Raw genomic sequence first — 18,116 nt, 5'->3', positions numbered from 1 at the left:
CTTATGTCCCTTTTAATTTCTTTGCATTTTTATTACGGAGATTTATTTTTATTCATGAAATAGTAAAGTTTTGAGTGAGATTATTAATGCAGAAGATACGGCTACCTTGCAAGGGGACCAAGATTCAAAGAGAATAAAGAGGGCATCCTTATGGAGGGTTAGCCAAACATGGCAGATTAAGGAGAACATCCTTACCCCAGGGAGGGTTTGGTGGCCCCTCCCTGACTTGCACAGTCTCTCAAAATAAACTCAAATTACATCACTCCTCTCTTCTTCTTTCAGTTTTAACCACCTATTATGATTGGCTGGGAAAGGATGGCAAAGGATGGATTTAAAACTTTAGGTTGGAATTTCAACACATTGAAAATTTTATGGTCTTATTTTTGTTAAAACATGTGCCTGTCTACTGATCTTTGTTCCTCTGTGAATGACCTATCTAGTTTTAAATGATTCTCTTTGAGGTTATTTTATCTACAATGCATCCAGGTGTAGTTTTCCTTATCCTTTCTGTCTAGCACCTGGTAAACTAAACTAATTCAATAGGAGGTCCTTCATATTTAATTCCAGGAAACAGTCAATAATAGTTTTTAATCTGGTGTGTCCATCTGGTTCTTCTTTGTAACTTTATTCCTGCTTCATGTTTCCAACATGCTCTTTTATGCAGTGAACAAGACAAAGTACCCAATGATGAGATGAGAGGCTGACAGATGGGAAAGAGCAAGATACTTTGGCAGGAGGAAGGGATAGATGAGGGACATTCATTCTAAAGTGAACTGTGAGTTGAGACTTGAATGCCAAGGAGCCAACCGTGCAAATATCTGAGTGAGGAACATGACCAAACATCAAATCCAAATAATAATGCATTGATGAATTATGAATTGATGAATTGCAAATTTCTGGTTATCTCTGGCATTGCTGGTGCCTCTGTTATAGTCCACTCAGATCTTAAACTTCCCATTCTCTTTCATGGAAGGATTAAATTTGTCTTGTGCCAAGTTATCTAATATTCTAATATCACTTCTCTCTTGCACCCTACTACTACTGGTACAAAAAGGGTTCAACGGAAGATGGAGGAACAAATAGGAACAACCTTGAAACTGAGAGAAATAGGGTAAAGGAAAGCCGCCTGCACCCGTGCTCCCACGTGAGTCTGTGCCTGGTTCTGCAGCACAAAGTAGTCAGGTCACAGAGCTCATTTTGATAAAACAGTAAGATAGGATTCATCTTGTATCTTGCAAGTAACCAGAGAAATAAACTTAAGTGGGGCGCCTGGGTGGCTCAGGTGGTTAAGTATCCAACTCTTGATTTTGGCTCAGGCCATGATCTCATGGTTCAAGAGATTGACCCCACATCAGGCTGTGTGCTGACAGCACATAGCCTGCTTGGGATTCTGTCCCTCTCTTGCTCTTAAAATAAATAAGTGTTTGGGGTAGCAAAACACATAATCCTTATTCAAAATCCAGTAATAAATGGTACACAGAAGAGGAAGACAGGCAATATAAATGTAACAGATCTGTTCTCACCAGAGGTTCTCTTATTTTTTTCATCTGTCCTGCAGGAAATGCTTTTTACTAACTTAATGTTACCAAACTTCATTAATGCATGTACCTGGCATAGATAGAACTAGTTCATGATGACAAATATTACAAGAGTGGTTACCATGGGGTAGGGTTTAATTAGGAGGAAGAGAGAGCCTTCTGAGATGCTACGAACACTAGATGGTATTACGGATTGGCAGTCACACAGTGGAAACCTGCGTATACAACTAAACACTTAAGATTTCCGTACTCTCCTGAAAAAAGTAACACCTTCATAAGAAGTAAAAGATATTTGTCATATTTCTCTAATGATTATGCTATTTTCATATTTCATTAAATAGCCTTTTAAAGCTCAGAGGAATGAAACCTTCATTTGACCACCTTAATTGAGTGGATGTTGTTAGAGTACTAAGCATGAAGACAGGCATACTTTATTTTATAAATGTTATTTTTTTTAACATTAATTTTTATTTTTAAGAGACAGAGAAAGAGCATGAATGGGGGAGGGGCAGAAAGAGAGGGAGACAGAATCTAGGCTCTGAGCTGTCAGCACAAAGCCCGACATGGGGCTCAAACTCACGGACAGCAAGATCATGATGCGAGCCAAAGGGAGATGCTTAATCGACTGAACCACTCATGCACCCCTGTGTATTCATTTCAATCAAATCTAAAAATTTACAGAAGCTCATTCTAGATCACATGAATGACCAAACAACTTTACCTGGAGTTAAATGCTCAAGTAACACCTTGAGACACCATTTATTGTCTGGTTGCCGTTTGCTTGGCATTGTTGTCAAACTCCTGTCCTATTCATGCACAATTGGACTACATTATGTGGTAGTTTAAGCTTAGTTTGCCAAACGTATATAAGATTTTGAAAAAATATAAAAATATTTTTATAAATTATTTTAATTTCTAATCAAAACCTATTTAGAATTAGCATTATTAGCTACACTAGGGATGTAAATGTGTATAATGGAAACACAAGCTTCACTAGATTTTGACAAGAAATGACATCTTCTCCGAATGTAACAGTAATGGTAGTTAAATCAAGTCAGGACCATAAATGACTCCAAAGAACTGAACAGCAAAAGAGATTTGTTAAAAATTTTACTCCTGGAGTGTCTGGATGGCTCAGTTGGTTAAGCATCTGACTTTAGCTCAGGTCATGATCTCATGGTTCGTGGGTTTGAGCCCTGCATCAGGCTCTGTGCTGACAGCTCAGAGCTTGGAGCCTACTTTAGATTCTGTGTCTCCCCACCCCTCTCCGTCCCTCCCCGCTCCCACCTTGTCTCTCTCTCAAAAATAAACAAACATTAAAAAAGTCTTTTTAAATTGTTCTCCTAAGTATGATTCCTTGGGCTTAATTTAGCAACCATAATTGATAGTGAAGTAATAAAAAACATGTTATTTGCAGAGATTACTAATACAGCAAACAGGATCATAAAAACTTAACTAGCATTAATTTAAAAAGAAGCTCAAAACCAAAATAATTTGAGTACAGACCTTAAAACTAATAGAAGTACTTAATGTTTTGATTATAAACGTTATTACTTTTCATAAATGTTATTACTTTTCAGTCTTCCCATAAAGTATTACTTCAAACTGCTAAGATTTAAAAAAATAATATAATTACTAAGATATTAGTGAAAGACACTATCAAACATGTTTGCTTAGATTAGAAATGTTCAAGTATCACTTTCACTACACCTCTGAACACATAAGGAACTGCCTGCCTAAGGATATGGAAGACTGAACAATAAAAAAGCTAGTATTTTTCATGACAATGATCAACTGAAGACAAGCCCTGTTTGAGAATATTCTTTGAGACAAAGAGTATGTGAGACAGAGAGTATGTTTCAGCATCACAGAGTGAGAACATCTCTTCCCTTCTGCCCCTTCCTTACTAAAATCTAGAACTAAGATAACAATAGGATGAAAGAGGTATTAAACTCCCAGAAGAGAAGAGATGGCAACACAAGATTATGGAAGCTGGAAAATAAATGCATGGTTTCTAACAGTCTCAACAGGTGGAGTACAAGCTCAGAAGCTCAGATTTGGGATAGTCTGAGTTATCAGGCAACCAATTAAACATGTCAAGTAGTCAGCTGGATATGAGTTCAGGGGAAAGAATTCTGGCTAGAGATATAAAGAAATCTGAGCCATCTACTTAAAGCAGTAACTTAAAGCAGTTATCTTAAAGCAGCTAAGACCATCAAGGGAGCCCTAAGCTCTGCTTGGGACGTTCTAATGTCTAGGGGTCAAAGACATAAAAAAGAAATAGCAAAGGGGACAAGGAAGAATCAGAGAAGTAGGAAGGAAAACCAGGCCAATGTGTTCACTAGAAATTAACAAACTAAGGACATTGTTTAGGAGGTTACACTGTAGCTTAAAGACCAAGCAAACTGAGGTGACAGACCTCAGTAAGAACTGTTCCAACGGACAGAAGGGGATGAAAATCTGACTGGAACAGATCTAGGAAAAAAAAAATGGAAGAGGAGAAACAAAAATAATTGTCTGTGTTGTATGAATTTTGTTTAGATTTGATTAAAATGAATACGCACATAAAAGCTAAAATTCTTGAGCTATGTCCACAGATTTCACTATGAGAAACATAGCCCTATATCATCAATTGTAAATATAGACAATTTTTCAAGGAGCTTTTTATAAAAGAGAAATGAGGCATTTCTGTTGGCTCCAGACAGGAGGATATATCCATAGTAACAGGAAAGGAGGACTCATGAGCACAGATGCTGGTAGATTCACAGGTGCAGTGGTAGCAACTTTTGCAAGTTCTTTTCTGATTATTTCTATTTTCTAAGGGCCAACAGGGAACAAGATAAGAGGGAGGGGTTACATCTTACAGATGTAAGAACAGAAGTAAACCCATGAAACAGTCACTGGAAAATGTAATCCTGTAACCTGTGCCTATATCCAAGTTAAATGCTCAAGTAACACCTTGAGACGCCATTTATTGTCTGGTTGCCATTTGCGCGGCACTGTTGTCAAATTCCTGTCCTATTCTTGCACAATTTAGAACAGACTAGGGAAACTTAGTAGGACTACTAAACAACCAAGTTACAGGTATGATTAGCCAGCATGACCGACTGGTAAACATTCCCACTTAAAAAACACACCTGCTCTGTAGTCTGTTCATTTGAATATTCTCTCAGAACAATTTTCCTTCTAAGTCCTAGTTTGATTACTCTAAGGCAGAGATAATCTAATCTATATTGAATACAGTAACATTTTCGCGAGAGACAAACAACCTACACAGAAATGTATGGTTCAGGGAGCATTTAGGACCTCTCTTCCTTACAATCTGACATACAAGCCCTAAATTGTTCCCATTTTGGCCTTTATATTCCTCTACTATATACTATGAATTTCATAGGAATTTCATTCCTACATATTGTTTTCTTCTCTCTGGTACGATTTACTCCTCCTACTATATATACATTTTCAAGGTCTTTGCTCTCCTTATAGTCTTGTTTTGCACAATATATTACCACTTTAAACTTCTGGCTTTTTTGGTCAAGACCCTACAGTTTCTCTGAGAGCCTTCTCTGCATTAACCAATGTCCAGTTGTAATCTTCATATGACGTATGTGTATAGTACTACTAATGAATAAAAATCAAGTCAACATAATAATACTGAGTCACAATGCCAGTCCAGACTTCTGCTATTACTTCACCTGAACCATTATCTTCCTGGGAGGGGTGGGAGGGTGGGAATCTGAGATCATCATATAACAAACATTTATTTGGTAATTTATTTTATAGAAATAGACTCTAAAACCAAACAATTTCTTATTTAAACACCAGAAAGCATAATCCCAATCATTCCCCCATCAAAAGCCTACTCCATAAATGAAGTACCCCAAACCCATGAACTGTACTCCTAAAAGGGGGGAAAGACTTTAAACTTCCACAGGAAGACTGTATAAATCTGGCAATGGTTAAGTACACATCAGCCTGTACCCAAGAATATTACCGAGCCCAAAAAATTAACGGAAAAATCTAAACTTACTATGAGTACTTCTTTGTTCTTAATAAGGCTCAGAAAATTACCATCTATTAATTATGCAATGGTACAAGTTTCATTATGTAAACTGATACAACCAAAAAAGTAAAGCGGATAATCTGGATTTTAAAACCAATACAGGTAAATCACTAGATGTAAACAAGAACTTTAAGGGCAGTCTTTAGTTCCAATTTAAAACAAACATTCAGGACTGGAATCCTCAGAATTTTCTAGTATCTTGAAAATCCCCATCTTCTCTTTAATCGGTCCTGAGGCATTCATTTGATCTAAGAGAAAAATACATAAATGTTTTTTATTTTTTTAAACAAGTATTTATTTTTTAAAAATTATAAGAACCTAAAAAAGAATATTAAAAGAAATGTCCAATATGTTGTTCTGAAAAGAGCCATCTGTCCAAAACCTAAAAAACCACAAAAATGTGAGCCACTTTATTCCTCAATCATTAATAGTCAATGTAACAAAAGCCAGAAAGTAAAATGTACTCTTAATATAATGAGAACTGGCTTCCAAGGAACAAATATCAGTTTGCTAATCAAAATCACTTCTGTTGAATTTAAGATATATTAAGTGTAGGGAAACAGTGTGAATTACATTTTCAGAGATGTCTAAAAAATACCAAAAGCCTAATTATTTGTTAAAGGCTGGAAAGCATGATACCATGAAAATTTATCTTAATACACACCCCAGCTGATAACATGTGGTCTTTTACATTTTTGTCAATGATAGCTATGGAATGAAATCTCTACTGGTGTTGAGTGGCATTACTCTGATTTCTTAGGAAGCTAAAGCATCTTTAATATGTTCCCTGGCCACTTTCCTGCCTACTCACGTTGTCCTTTTCTCTTGTTGACTTTTAGTTATCTATATGTGATAAACACTTCCTTATCTGTTAGGTGTTGCAAATATATTTCTGTGGTTTGTCTCTAATCTGTTTACAGTATCATCTGCTTTAAAAAATTTTTTTAGGGGCGCCTGGGTGGCGCAGTCGGTTAAGCGTCCGACTTCAGCCAGGTCACGATCTCGCGGTCCGTGAGTTCGAGCCCCGCGTCGGGCTCTGGGCTGATGGCTCAGAGCCTGGAGCCTGTTTCCGATTCTGTGTCTCCCTCTCTCTCTGCCCCTCTCCCGTTCATGCTCTGTCTCTCTCTATCTCAAAAATAAATAAACGTTAAAAAAAATTAAAAAAAAAAAAAAAAATTTTTAATGTTTATTTTTGAGAGAGACAGAAAGAGAGAGATGGAGACCCAGAATCCAAAGTAGGATCCAGGCTCGGGGTTGTCAGAACAGAGCCCGATGCGGGGCCCAAATCCACTAGCCATGAGATTGTGACCTGAGCTGAAGTCCGAAGCTTAATTGATTGAACCACCCAGGCACCCCAGTATCATCTGTTTTTATACAAGTCTTTAATGTAATTAAATCTATCAATCTATAAATAAACAAACATAAAAAAAATATTTTCCTGTCCTAAAGTCATACATGTATTTTCCTGTGTTTTTAAAGTTTTGCTTTTAACATTTAGGTTCTGACCTGTTAATTTATTTACAATTTGTTCTTGAGTGTGGTATGGTGTCCTAGCTGTTGACTAGAAATGTCCCGGGGCATGCTTAACAGACTGAGCCACCCAGATGCCCCAAAACTATAAAACTCTCAAAAGAAAACACCATGACCTTGGCAAGGCAAAGATTACTTACACATGACACCAAAACAGTAAGTGGTAACAAAAAAAGATAAACTGGACTTTATGAAAATTAAAAAGTTTTGCCCTTCAAAACACACTAATTAAGAAAGTGCAAGATAAGGGATGCCTGGCCAGCTCAGTTGGTAGAACATGCAACTAACTCTTGATTTCAGGTCATGAGTCCGAGCCCTATTTTGGGTGTAGTTTAGTTGGGGGGGGGAAAAAAAGAGCATCCAAGATAAGCTATAAACCGGGAGAAAATATTTGCAAAACAAATATCTGATAAAGGACTTGTATCTAGAATATATAAAGAATTCTTCCAACTCAATAACACAATTTTAAGAAGAGCTATTTGAAATGAAGCTGAAGATATCACGAGACTATATGCAGTGATGTGCTTGTAAATGTTCAACAATTGGCTTCCCGGATATCCTGCCCCATCAAAAGGCCCTGGATTTGTAGTTTTTCCCTATTTCCACAGTATTAACATATTCCTGCCTTCACCAATACCACACTACCAACATAACAGTGCTGAAGGTAGGAAAAGATGTGCAGTAGTATAGCTTTATACAGTATTTCCCCTACGCAGTTACAATACACATAATTGGGCATAGATTACCAGTAGGTTATGATATAATTAGGGAATGATGAGTTTTATTTATTTATTTATTTATTAAAAAATAATTTTTTTTTAACGTTTATTTATTTTTGAGACAGAGAGAGACAGAGCATGAACGGGGGAGGGGCAGAGAGAGAGGGAGACACAGAACTGGAAGCAGGCTCCAGGCTCTGAGCCATCAGCCCAGAGCCCGATGCGGGGCTCAAACTCACGGACTGTGAGATTGTGACCTGAGCTGAAGTCGGACGCCCAACCGACTGCGCCACCCAGGCGCCCCTGATGAGTTTTAAATATATTTGTTTTCAAAATAATTTATGGTCACCAACGTAGACATCAACTCATTATTCTAAAAACTGAAAAACAGAAGAAGCAATTTATCCTGCTTCACCTGTATAAACTATATCTCAGAATAACCAGAGTTGGTAAGGAAAAGTTCTTAATAGACTCATTCTGGCTAATAAAGGAAAAACAAAACAAGAAAATCACCATTTTGCAATCCTTAAGGTAATAATTGTTCAAAACAATTATCAGTGGATACTAAAATCATCAGGCTTAATAAAAGACAGAAAACTTGATAAGATCAGCCTGAATGACCTGACCAATCTTAGCTCACTAAAAATAAGAAACCCAGAAAAGCACTTCCTGGTAGGATTTAAAATATGACAATAGCTATTTGGTCTCAGCTGGTGACATACCATCTAGACTAAGGAAGACCTGGAAACTTCAGGACCATGTGAACTGTGTCAGAAAACACCAGAAGTACCCAGGAGGCCAGGGTGATGCTGGTGGCATGACCACAGGATCCACTTCAACAAATATCACTGAAGTTACTTTGGGAAAGTTGGAATGAGGCATTACCACTTACAGAGGAACCAGAGCCTCTGCCCACCTATCAACCCTGATAAATGCTCCCCAAAACAAGACTGGAGCTGATTCTACCATTGATGAAATGAAATTGGGCTGCAAACATCCGGGAAAGAGAAAGTTCCCAAAACAATCTATCATCATGAAGGCTAAACTCTTCAGCGGAAGAGTGGAGAAGGTTACAGGTGTCTATGTGGGGGAGCCTGGTAGCTTAAAACCAGGTGGAGGGAGCTCATTAAATGCTAACAGGTGCTTTTCTCAAAGAGAGAAAGAACAAAGTATTACAAAGTATTCATAAGAAACAGAACCTAGGGGCGCCTGGGTGGCTCAGTCTCTTGAGCAGCCGACTTCGGCTCAGGTCACGATCTCGCGGTCCGTGAGTTCGAGCCCCGTGTCGGGCTCTGTGCTGACAGCTCGGAGACTGGAGCCTGTTTCCGATTCTGTGTCTCCCTCTCTCTGACCCTCCCCCGTTCATGCTCTGTCTCTCTCTGTCTCAAAAATAAATAAACGTTAAAAAAAAATTAAAAAAAAAAAAAAAGAAAAAGAAACAGAACCTAGATCTAATTAAGCCTATAGAGCTATTTACATAGCTATTTATCACTTTTCTGAAAATAAGTAGATTGAGGAACAAATCAACGAACACAAAACGGGTTAAAAAAATCAGCCAATTTCAAAATATAGGTCATTTTATACGACAACCCACTTTTCCTCTATGACATGCAACAATGAAAGTGAGAAGGATGTTACAGAAGAGTCTTAACAAACAATGAAATTTGGATCCTGATTCAAACTGTAAAAAAGGATTTGAGACAACTGGGGAAATCTGAATATGGCCTGGGTAGTAGATGATATCAAGGTTTTAGTGCCAATTCTCTTAAATGTAATGACATAGTGGCTACATTTAAAGACCTGCTCTTCCCAGTAAAAGATGCCTGAGTAAAATGCCTGGGTAAAATGTCATGATTTTAAGATTCTGTCAAAAGAGAATCAAAATGATAAAAGACTAGTTAAATGTTGTGGACTATTGTGGCTGAATCAATTACATATAGGGGTTCATTAAGTATTACTATTCTCTCTTCTTACATGTCTGTTTCAGTTTCCAGTAAAAGAAAAATAAAAGGTTACTTGCCAATGAGATCACTTCGATCTAGCAACAACTCCAAATCTTTATCACTAATGACCTTCTCTCTTGATCCTTTTACTTCTCTATAAGAAAACAAAATATTCAAGTCCATATGATAAATCAAAACTATGAATTACATTTTTAAAATTAAAATATCTTACCTTTCATAATCTCTAGATTTTAATAATTCCATTAATTCCTTAGGGTCTAAGAAGTTCTTAGATTGATTTAATCCAGACTGACCACCTTTGAAATGATCTAGAAAAAAATTTTCAAGAAAATCAAAACATTGAAAATTGCCTTTAAAACCAAAATATACTACATTATAAACCAATCAGAATGGTGTATGTTAAAAAGTATAGGCAAAGTCAAGTGGTGATAAGGAGAAAAGCAATCACAGCTCTCATACTTTGCTAGTAGAAATGTAAAATGGTATGTCTGCTTGGAGAAAAAATTCAGCAGGTTCCTGTAAGTAAACATGCACCCATCCAAAGACCAAGAACAAACAAATGCATGTGTCCATAAACACTTGTACAAGAACAGCTTATTCAGAAAAACCAAGATCTGAAAAACAACTTAAATGTCAACCAACAAAAGAATGGACAAACTATTAACTTCTAATATAACATAAATGAATCTCAAAATGTTCTGCTGAAAAAAGTAGTAGCTACATACATACAAATGAATCCACATATGAAGTTAAAGGAAAAACTAATTTGTGTCACAAAAATCAGAACAATGGCTGCCTTCTGGTGAGGAACAAGAGAGCATGGAAAATGACTGGTGTAGGGGAAAATGGTTTTGGATGATGGAACTGTTGACTCTTGACCTCTTGACCTAGAGGATAGTTACACTGTGTGTATTCATTTATCAAAATTCATCAACCTGTACATTTAAGATCTGGTTATTTTACTGTATCCATATTATACCTCAATAAAACACTGACAGTATTTTAAAAATTCTTTTCAAATCGTTCTTTGAAATTAATTTCTCAAAATACTGAAAACAGACTTGGGAAAATAAAACTAGACAAATTTTACTGAATTTAAACTATATTCAATAAAGAAAATATATTTCATCATTTAAATTCCTAAAGCAGCACAGGTGAAAAAATTTTAATTTGCACTAAATCTTCTTAGAAAAGTTCTTTTTTCCTCCAATGTAAATTCCAACTACAATCTGAATGTTCCATGAAGTCAAATTAAAGATTTCTAAAACCTAACCTCAATGTCAGATACACTGGAGGAAGTATTTGCAAGTAGAGAGCAAGAAGAAAAGTAGCATAAAATAAATAGTGATTTTTGACATCATGTTCCCATTACTCTAGGCTTCACAACTTAACAGATGTTTTCAACTTTTGTGATGTAGCCATGAAGCCAATTTCTGCAAATAGATTTTCATACCGAATGAATAAAAGCAGAAACTTCTCCAAGGAATCTTAGGGAACAGAATATAAAATGCCAATGCCTCACCTACTTCACTTCCCCTACTTCTCACAATCTAAAACACTGTATTTTAAAGAAGATTATATTTGAAACAATGAAAAGGACATTCTAGAGCCACATATTTTTTGAAATAGCAAGTTAAATCAAGTAAATAGTTTTTATAGCACTACTTCAATGTATCCTTAATATTCTAAAACAAATTTTTTTCAATGTTTATTTATTTTTGAGAGAGAGAGAGAATCAGAGACAGAGACAGAGCATGAGCAGGGGAGGGGTACAGAATCTGAAGCAGGCTCCAGGCTCTGAGCTGTCAGCACAGAGTTGAACACAGGGCTCAAACTCATGAACCATGAGATCATGACCTGAGCCGAAGTCAGATGCTCAACTAACTGAGCCACCCAGGCACCCCAATATTCTAATACTTAATATACTGAACTTCCAAGAAGAGGCTTGAAACTTTCTTAAAGCCTTTCGACAGGCAAATCTCTTATCAAGAATAAGCATTAACATCATGTCAGAGATTAGGATATGGCATTTTAAAAGTGTCCTGGATAGGGGTTTCCTTGCCCCTCTGCTCCTCATCTAGACACTAATGTTTTTCCTTTGTGTTTATGGTTACACCAATCTAGTTTAGGTCTTTACAGCTGCAAATTCCCCACTGCTTACTAAAATCTTAATCAAGCTGTACTTTATATATTTTTTTATTTTACAGAAAGAGCATGCACACAGGTGGGTGGGGGAGAGGGGCAGTAGGAGAGACAGCCTAAACAGGCTCCACTCTCAGCGCAGAGCCTGACATGGGGCTTACTCCCATGGCCCTGGGATTATGACCTGAGCCCAAGTCAAGACTTGGAGGCTCCAATGACTGAGCCACGTAATCGCCCCCGTACTAATTTCTTTTATAAAGAAATCAGTGGGGCACCTGGCTGGCTCAGTCAGTGGAGCATGCAACTCTTGATCTTGGGGTTGTGAGTTCAAGTCCCACACTGGGTGTGAGATTACTTAAAAATAACATCTTTCAGGGGCGCCTGAGATGCTCAGTCAGTTAAGCGTCCAACTCCTGGTTTTAGCTCATGTCATGATCTCACAGTTTATGGGACTGAGCCTCGCATTGGGCTTTACGCTGACAGTGCTACTTGGGATTCTCTCTCTGCCCTTCACCTGCTCATGCTCTTTCTCGCTCTCAAAATAAATAAACACACTTAAAAAAAAATCTTCAAAAATATAATAAGGAAAATATCAGTAACAAAATCCCACAACATACAACAGGCAACTGAAACAAAAAAGTACTACAAAGTATTATTTACTTTTGTGGATGATCAACTTTTCCAGTTTTCTTTTAGCAGCTGCTCTTTCCACAATTTTCTGATCAATAGTATTTGCTGTGACAAGACGATATACAACAACAGGCTTTGTCTGACCAATTCTATGACATCTATCCTGGGCCTGAAGATCAGATTGGGGATTCTTAGAGTAAAAAGAAAAATAACATTTAACAGTTGAATATTAAAGTTACTTAAACTCATAATATGTGGGTAAAGTCACATGCATGCATGATCCAATCAGAATCTTTTAAATAGTGTCTTAAACTCATTTTAGATCTCTAGAATGACTTCAATGATAAAACATGTTCAAGTCTTTATACATAGGGTACTTGATAATGATTTTTGTTTTAAAATGGGATACCTTTTCAAAATAAAATTGCAAAGCATACAATGAAAGATAAAAAAAAATTCAGAATGGAAATATAATCAGCATATTGCTATACTTTTGACTTACCCAATCACTATCATAAATGATAACTGTATCTGCTGCAGTCAAATTAATGCCCAGGCCACCAGCTCGTGTACTGACTAAGAAGATAAACACCTCTGGATCTGTGTTGAAGCTGTGCATCTAAAAGCAAAAAAGGGTACAGACCCAAGGAATTAAGAAATTATTATTGCCTGGAATATGGATATGGTGTTGCATGTGGAGCAACCATCTTATAACCATGTGTTTATAGCAAAGGCAGGGGGGAAGGCAATGCCAAGGGATATAATAAGCCAGCATTCTCTAAACTAGGTATGAATTCTTCATAACCTACAGGATTTTTGATGTGGAGTAAAAAAATAATGAAAACCCCAGAAGTCATTACAGTTGAAAAAGACAGGGCACCTGGGTGGCTCAGTTCGTTAAGTGTCTGACTTTGGCTTGGGTCATGATCTCACGGCTTGTGGGTTCGAGCCCCATGTCAGGCTGTGCACTGACAGCTCAGAGCCTGGATGGAGTCTGCTATGGATTCTGTGTCTCCCTCTCTCTCTGCCCCTCCCCTGCTCATGCTCTGTCACTCTTGCAAAAATAAACATTAAAAAAAATTTTTTTTTAAAAGCTGAAAAAGACTAATTTGCTGGAAAGAGGTAAAATTATCAAAGACTTCCTTCCCACAAAATAAATAATTGTAAGCATATCTACTGCCCAAATTAAGACAATAAACCAGGGACTTTAAGAAGCACTCTATCAATTTGATCTTCAGAGGGGCTTGACACTGAGTAGTTCAGTCAGGCCAGTCACACAGGTAGGTCATACCTATGTAACTAACCTTCAGTGGAAACCATGGACACCAAGGCTCAGATGAGCTTCCCTGGCTTACTTCACATGTGAGGTTACAAATTGTTCCTGAGAGAGCACCTGGGTGTCTCCAGTCGGTTAAGCATCTGACTTCGGCTCAGGTCATAATCTTGTGGTTCATGAGTTTGAGCCCTGCGTCAGGCTCTGTGCTGACAATTCTGAGCCTGGAGGCTGCTGCAGATTCTGTCTCCCTTTCTCTCTGCCCCACCCTCACTCATGTTCTCTCTCAAAAATAAACATTAAAAAATTAAAAAACAAAAATTAAAACACCCAGGTGCCCCTGTTATCTCAATATTCTTATAGTGGTGGTGAAGTAGGATATTATGAAGTAAAGGTGGACCAAAAGACACATATAATTTAAGGATCATTAAGACTCAGCGGTGCCTGGGTGGCTAAGTCAGTTAAGCATCCGACTTCGGCTCAGGTCGTAATCTCATGGTTTGTGGGTCGAGCCCGACATCGGACTCTGTGTTGGCAGCCCAGAGCCTGGAGTCTGCTTCAGATTCTGTGTCTCCCTCTCTCTGTGTCCCTCCCACGCTTGTGCTCTGTCTCTCTCAAAAGCAAACATAAAAAAAAAAAAAAAAAAAAAAAAATCACTAAGACTTATTATAACTAAAAAATGCTTAGGTTTTTGATCCTGTTACAAGGTTTTCAGTCTATCAACTTGTGGGTCTACTCTGAACATTACTTTAGAAATCAAGATATGAATTACAAAAAGGAATTTGATACGTATGACATAAATAGTCTTACATTTTTTTCTCTCTCTGAATAAGACATGGATCCATCAAGCCTGCTGAAGTTGAAATTTCTAAAGTGGCAGTAATCCATCAAAATATCTAACATTCTTGTCATTTGTGAAAATAGCAGCACCTGAAATTTAAATATATCTTAGTATCTATTCTGATTAATAGGAAGTAATTAAATAACCAAAAATCCAATCAAAAGTACCACCTTGTGACCTCTGGATTTTAGTTCTGGCAGCATTCGATCCAAAATTAAGAATTTCCCAGAATTTGTTACCAACTCTTCATCAATCTTAAAAGCAGACAAAGAGGGACAACAGAAAAAATAGTCACAATAATTATCAATAACTTTTGTCAAATAAAATCCAGATGAACAGTTCATTTTAATGACAAATAAGTCCCTATAAAACTAAAATTTTTAAAAATTGACCTTGTTATTTGATCTTTTTAAATAAGAAGATAGTTCTTTCTCAGGGAAAGACACACTCTAGAATTTAAAACCAATGATTTCACAAAAACAAAAATCAGTCTAAGTCCAACCTTGATCTATCTTCCCCACCCCTCTCCCAAAGGCTTTGTTTGTAATAAGAGAACTGTTAAGTTTAAACCTACTACACATGTTGAAGTTTTTCCTTTATAAATGTACTTTCAATAAAATATGAATATTACTGCTAGAATTCTAGTATAAATTAAACATAAGAGCTTATAAGCAACCTAAATATTGAAGAAAAATTTCACCTGGTGACTATTAATTTCCTCATCAGAGATGATCTTCTTCCTTACTTGAATGAAAAACTGTAAAGAAGTGGTTTGCAAATGGGGGCAATTTTGCCCTCCATCCCAGGGTATATTTGGCAATATCTAGAGACATTTTAGGTTATCACAACTGGGGAAAACATATTTGGTATCCAGTGACCAGAGACTAGGGATAATGTTAAATGGCATATAGTTCACAGGCCAGCACCTTGTAAAAAAGATCTGGCCCCAAATGTCAATATTGTCAGGGATAAGAAACTCTACTGTGTAAGCTAGTGTGAAATAGGGTTATTGAGGATTACTAAAAACAGATTTATTTTAATACTATGCCATTTTTCCATCAAGTGCCCAAGAAGGTAATTTCATTCACCTAATTTGAATGCCCGTAACTTAGTATACTTTTTGGTTCTGTGACTATCTGTTGAGATGTAGGTAATGAGCAGCCAGAATGATTTTGACAAGCTAAATACTAACTAAAAGTAATACTGAAAAGGTGACAACTATCTCTAATAGATAGCAAGTAAAACACAAAGTAGAAATAAATGGTATTAATAGCAAAACAAAACAAAACAAAAATACATCAATAAAACAAAAACTATTTTCACTATCACTCTAAATTTAGGGTGATTCTTAGTGTTCAGATAAAATATGTAAACAGAAATATTTCGCTTACATGTAGAAAGTGACTATCATTCTAACACTCAAAAAGTTCTTTCAATTTTGGGGGAGATGATCTTCACTTACTGGAAGGATTACAATCTTTATATTTTAAGGATTATAATACTTAAGTAATAATCAAAAAAACAAAATGACACTTTCCTTCAATACAAAAAAGTTACAGAAATCAAAACAGTACATTAAATGGTACTGACCTTAAACTCTTGTGTGACCGGGTCTATTGGGTATTCAATCAAATACGGATGATTACAGCATTTACGAAGGAGCATCATTATATTCTGCAGCTTCAGATTAACTTCAGACTCTAGAGGGATATTCGTTTCCACAACAGCTCTACCAAAAACACGTAATCCACGAATGTGAGAAATACAAAAAGTATCACAGTTTAAAGGATACTTAAATTTATTTTAAACTCACACCTTTCTCGGTCTACTTCTGGCTGTATTTGACTGATCAATTTTTCCAATTCATTAGGGAAATCATCTATTTTGCTGTAATTTATTGACTTTCTGGAACGCCGTCTTGGTCGTCCAGTGGGACTTAGCTCAACTGTTTCTTTCTAAAAGTGAACAATTAAAAAGGAATATGTTTAAAAAAGCTATACCCTTGAATTCTAAATATATACAAAGTGTGATAGAATACTTTTATGTACAAATGTTTTAAGACATATAGAAATAATAATTTTGTCTTTCATCATCAACTTTAGTGATTTCCAAAGGCATAAAATCAAGGATCCATAAACTTTCGCCAAGTGCAAATGTGGTCATATGAAGCCTAATTATTTTAATGTTTATGACAATATCTGAGAATTAGAGTAAATGCCTTCATATCTCCATGGAAAAAATTAAGGATAGGTAGAGCTGTTTTGAACTCATATGAAGGAATTTAATAACTTAGGGGCTCCACATATCTGCAATAGAGAGTATTTCTTTGGATTAGTATTAACACTGCAATGAAATTCCTCACAATAAGGAACAATATTAAATTCTGAATAGCTAAAAAGCCAGATCTTCCCTTTAATTATATAATAAAAATTGGGGAACAGTCTAATGGTTGTACAAAACAGAAATGTATAGACCCATAAATATTTTGAAAAGAAATACATAGGTCCATAGCATATAGTAAAAAAATCTGGACATTTAAACAAAATCTAAGGGTCTTTAACCTCCTATAAAGGGACTATGTGCTGTGTCTAGTTGGGAAATTCTTTTAGTATATTGTGTGCTTGATCAAATGTATTTCCAAGTCCATCACTCCACAGCATGACTAGGGTTAATCTGGGACAGGAATAAAAAATTTTAACAAGCATTCCAGATAACGATAAAGCAACTGATACGTGAATCATCACCTGAACTTCAGTAGGATCACAGAATTACTAGGAAACAACTTTTGCTACTGACCTTATGCCTTATACTCCAGTTAGAAATTCACCCTCTATAAGTCCTAAAAACAGGTGATAAGCTCCAAGGCTGAAATTAACCACAAAAATTTCAATGCCAACTGTCATTGACAGTTTAGTTCAAATCCACACTCTACCTCACTGCATCCAAACATGTTTGCAATTGTACGGTTCACAATGGCTGTGTAAAAGATCTCTTGTTTCTTTGAAAGCGGTGCATAAACAACTACTTCTCGCTTGGGAGGAACTTCAAGAGCAACATCAGATTTTAGTCTTCTCAGTAAAAAAGGTGTTAGAATCTAAAATTTAAACATGAATAAACATGTGAATATTAAGCATTTCCAAGTTTTCAAGGAATACTCTCTCCACAAACCTCTTTACCCTTCTTTCTCTTTTCTTCCTATATATATACACTATCAAATCTTGAAAGGGGAGATAAAATATCTCCTTGAAATTTCCCCAAACCAGAACACATCCCAAACTCATGGTATTTATCCACAACATTCCAAAATTTAACTTTTTCAAAAACTCTTATTATCTTAAATATTTTAAAAAGTAGAAAGATGACATTTGTGCCTTTTAGAATTAAAGTGATAACCCACAACATTTACAGTGAGATTT

General features: G+C 36.3%; 1 protein-coding gene across 1 annotated transcript in view; it reads right to left on the bottom strand.

The window, feature by feature from the left end:
- Positions 1-5,280: 5,280 nt before the first annotated feature.
- Positions 5,281-18,116, bottom strand: part of HELLS (helicase, lymphoid specific) — a 38,379-nt gene continuing 25,543 nt past the window's right edge. The window contains exons 13-22 of the mRNA XM_047825788.1: positions 17,633-17,794; positions 16,516-16,655; positions 16,291-16,429; positions 14,871-14,954; positions 14,670-14,789; positions 13,089-13,205; positions 12,617-12,776; positions 10,026-10,122; positions 9,871-9,947; positions 5,281-5,849 (exon numbers count right to left, since the gene is read on the bottom strand). Of these exons, the coding sequence (XP_047681744.1) occupies positions 5,755-5,849; positions 9,871-9,947; positions 10,026-10,122; positions 12,617-12,776; positions 13,089-13,205; positions 14,670-14,789; positions 14,871-14,954; positions 16,291-16,429; positions 16,516-16,655; positions 17,633-17,794 (1,191 nt within the window). The 3' untranslated portion in view covers positions 5,281-5,754. The remainder of the gene's footprint in view (positions 5,850-9,870; positions 9,948-10,025; positions 10,123-12,616; positions 12,777-13,088; positions 13,206-14,669; positions 14,790-14,870; positions 14,955-16,290; positions 16,430-16,515; positions 16,656-17,632; positions 17,795-18,116) is intronic.

The sequence above is a fragment of the Prionailurus viverrinus genome, chromosome D2 (genome assembly GCF_022837055.1).
Source record: "Prionailurus viverrinus isolate Anna chromosome D2, UM_Priviv_1.0, whole genome shotgun sequence".
NCBI lineage: Eukaryota > Metazoa > Chordata > Mammalia > Carnivora > Felidae > Prionailurus > Prionailurus viverrinus.
Note: the sequence above shows the minus strand (reverse complement) of the source record. Positions and strands in the feature narration are given on the sequence as shown.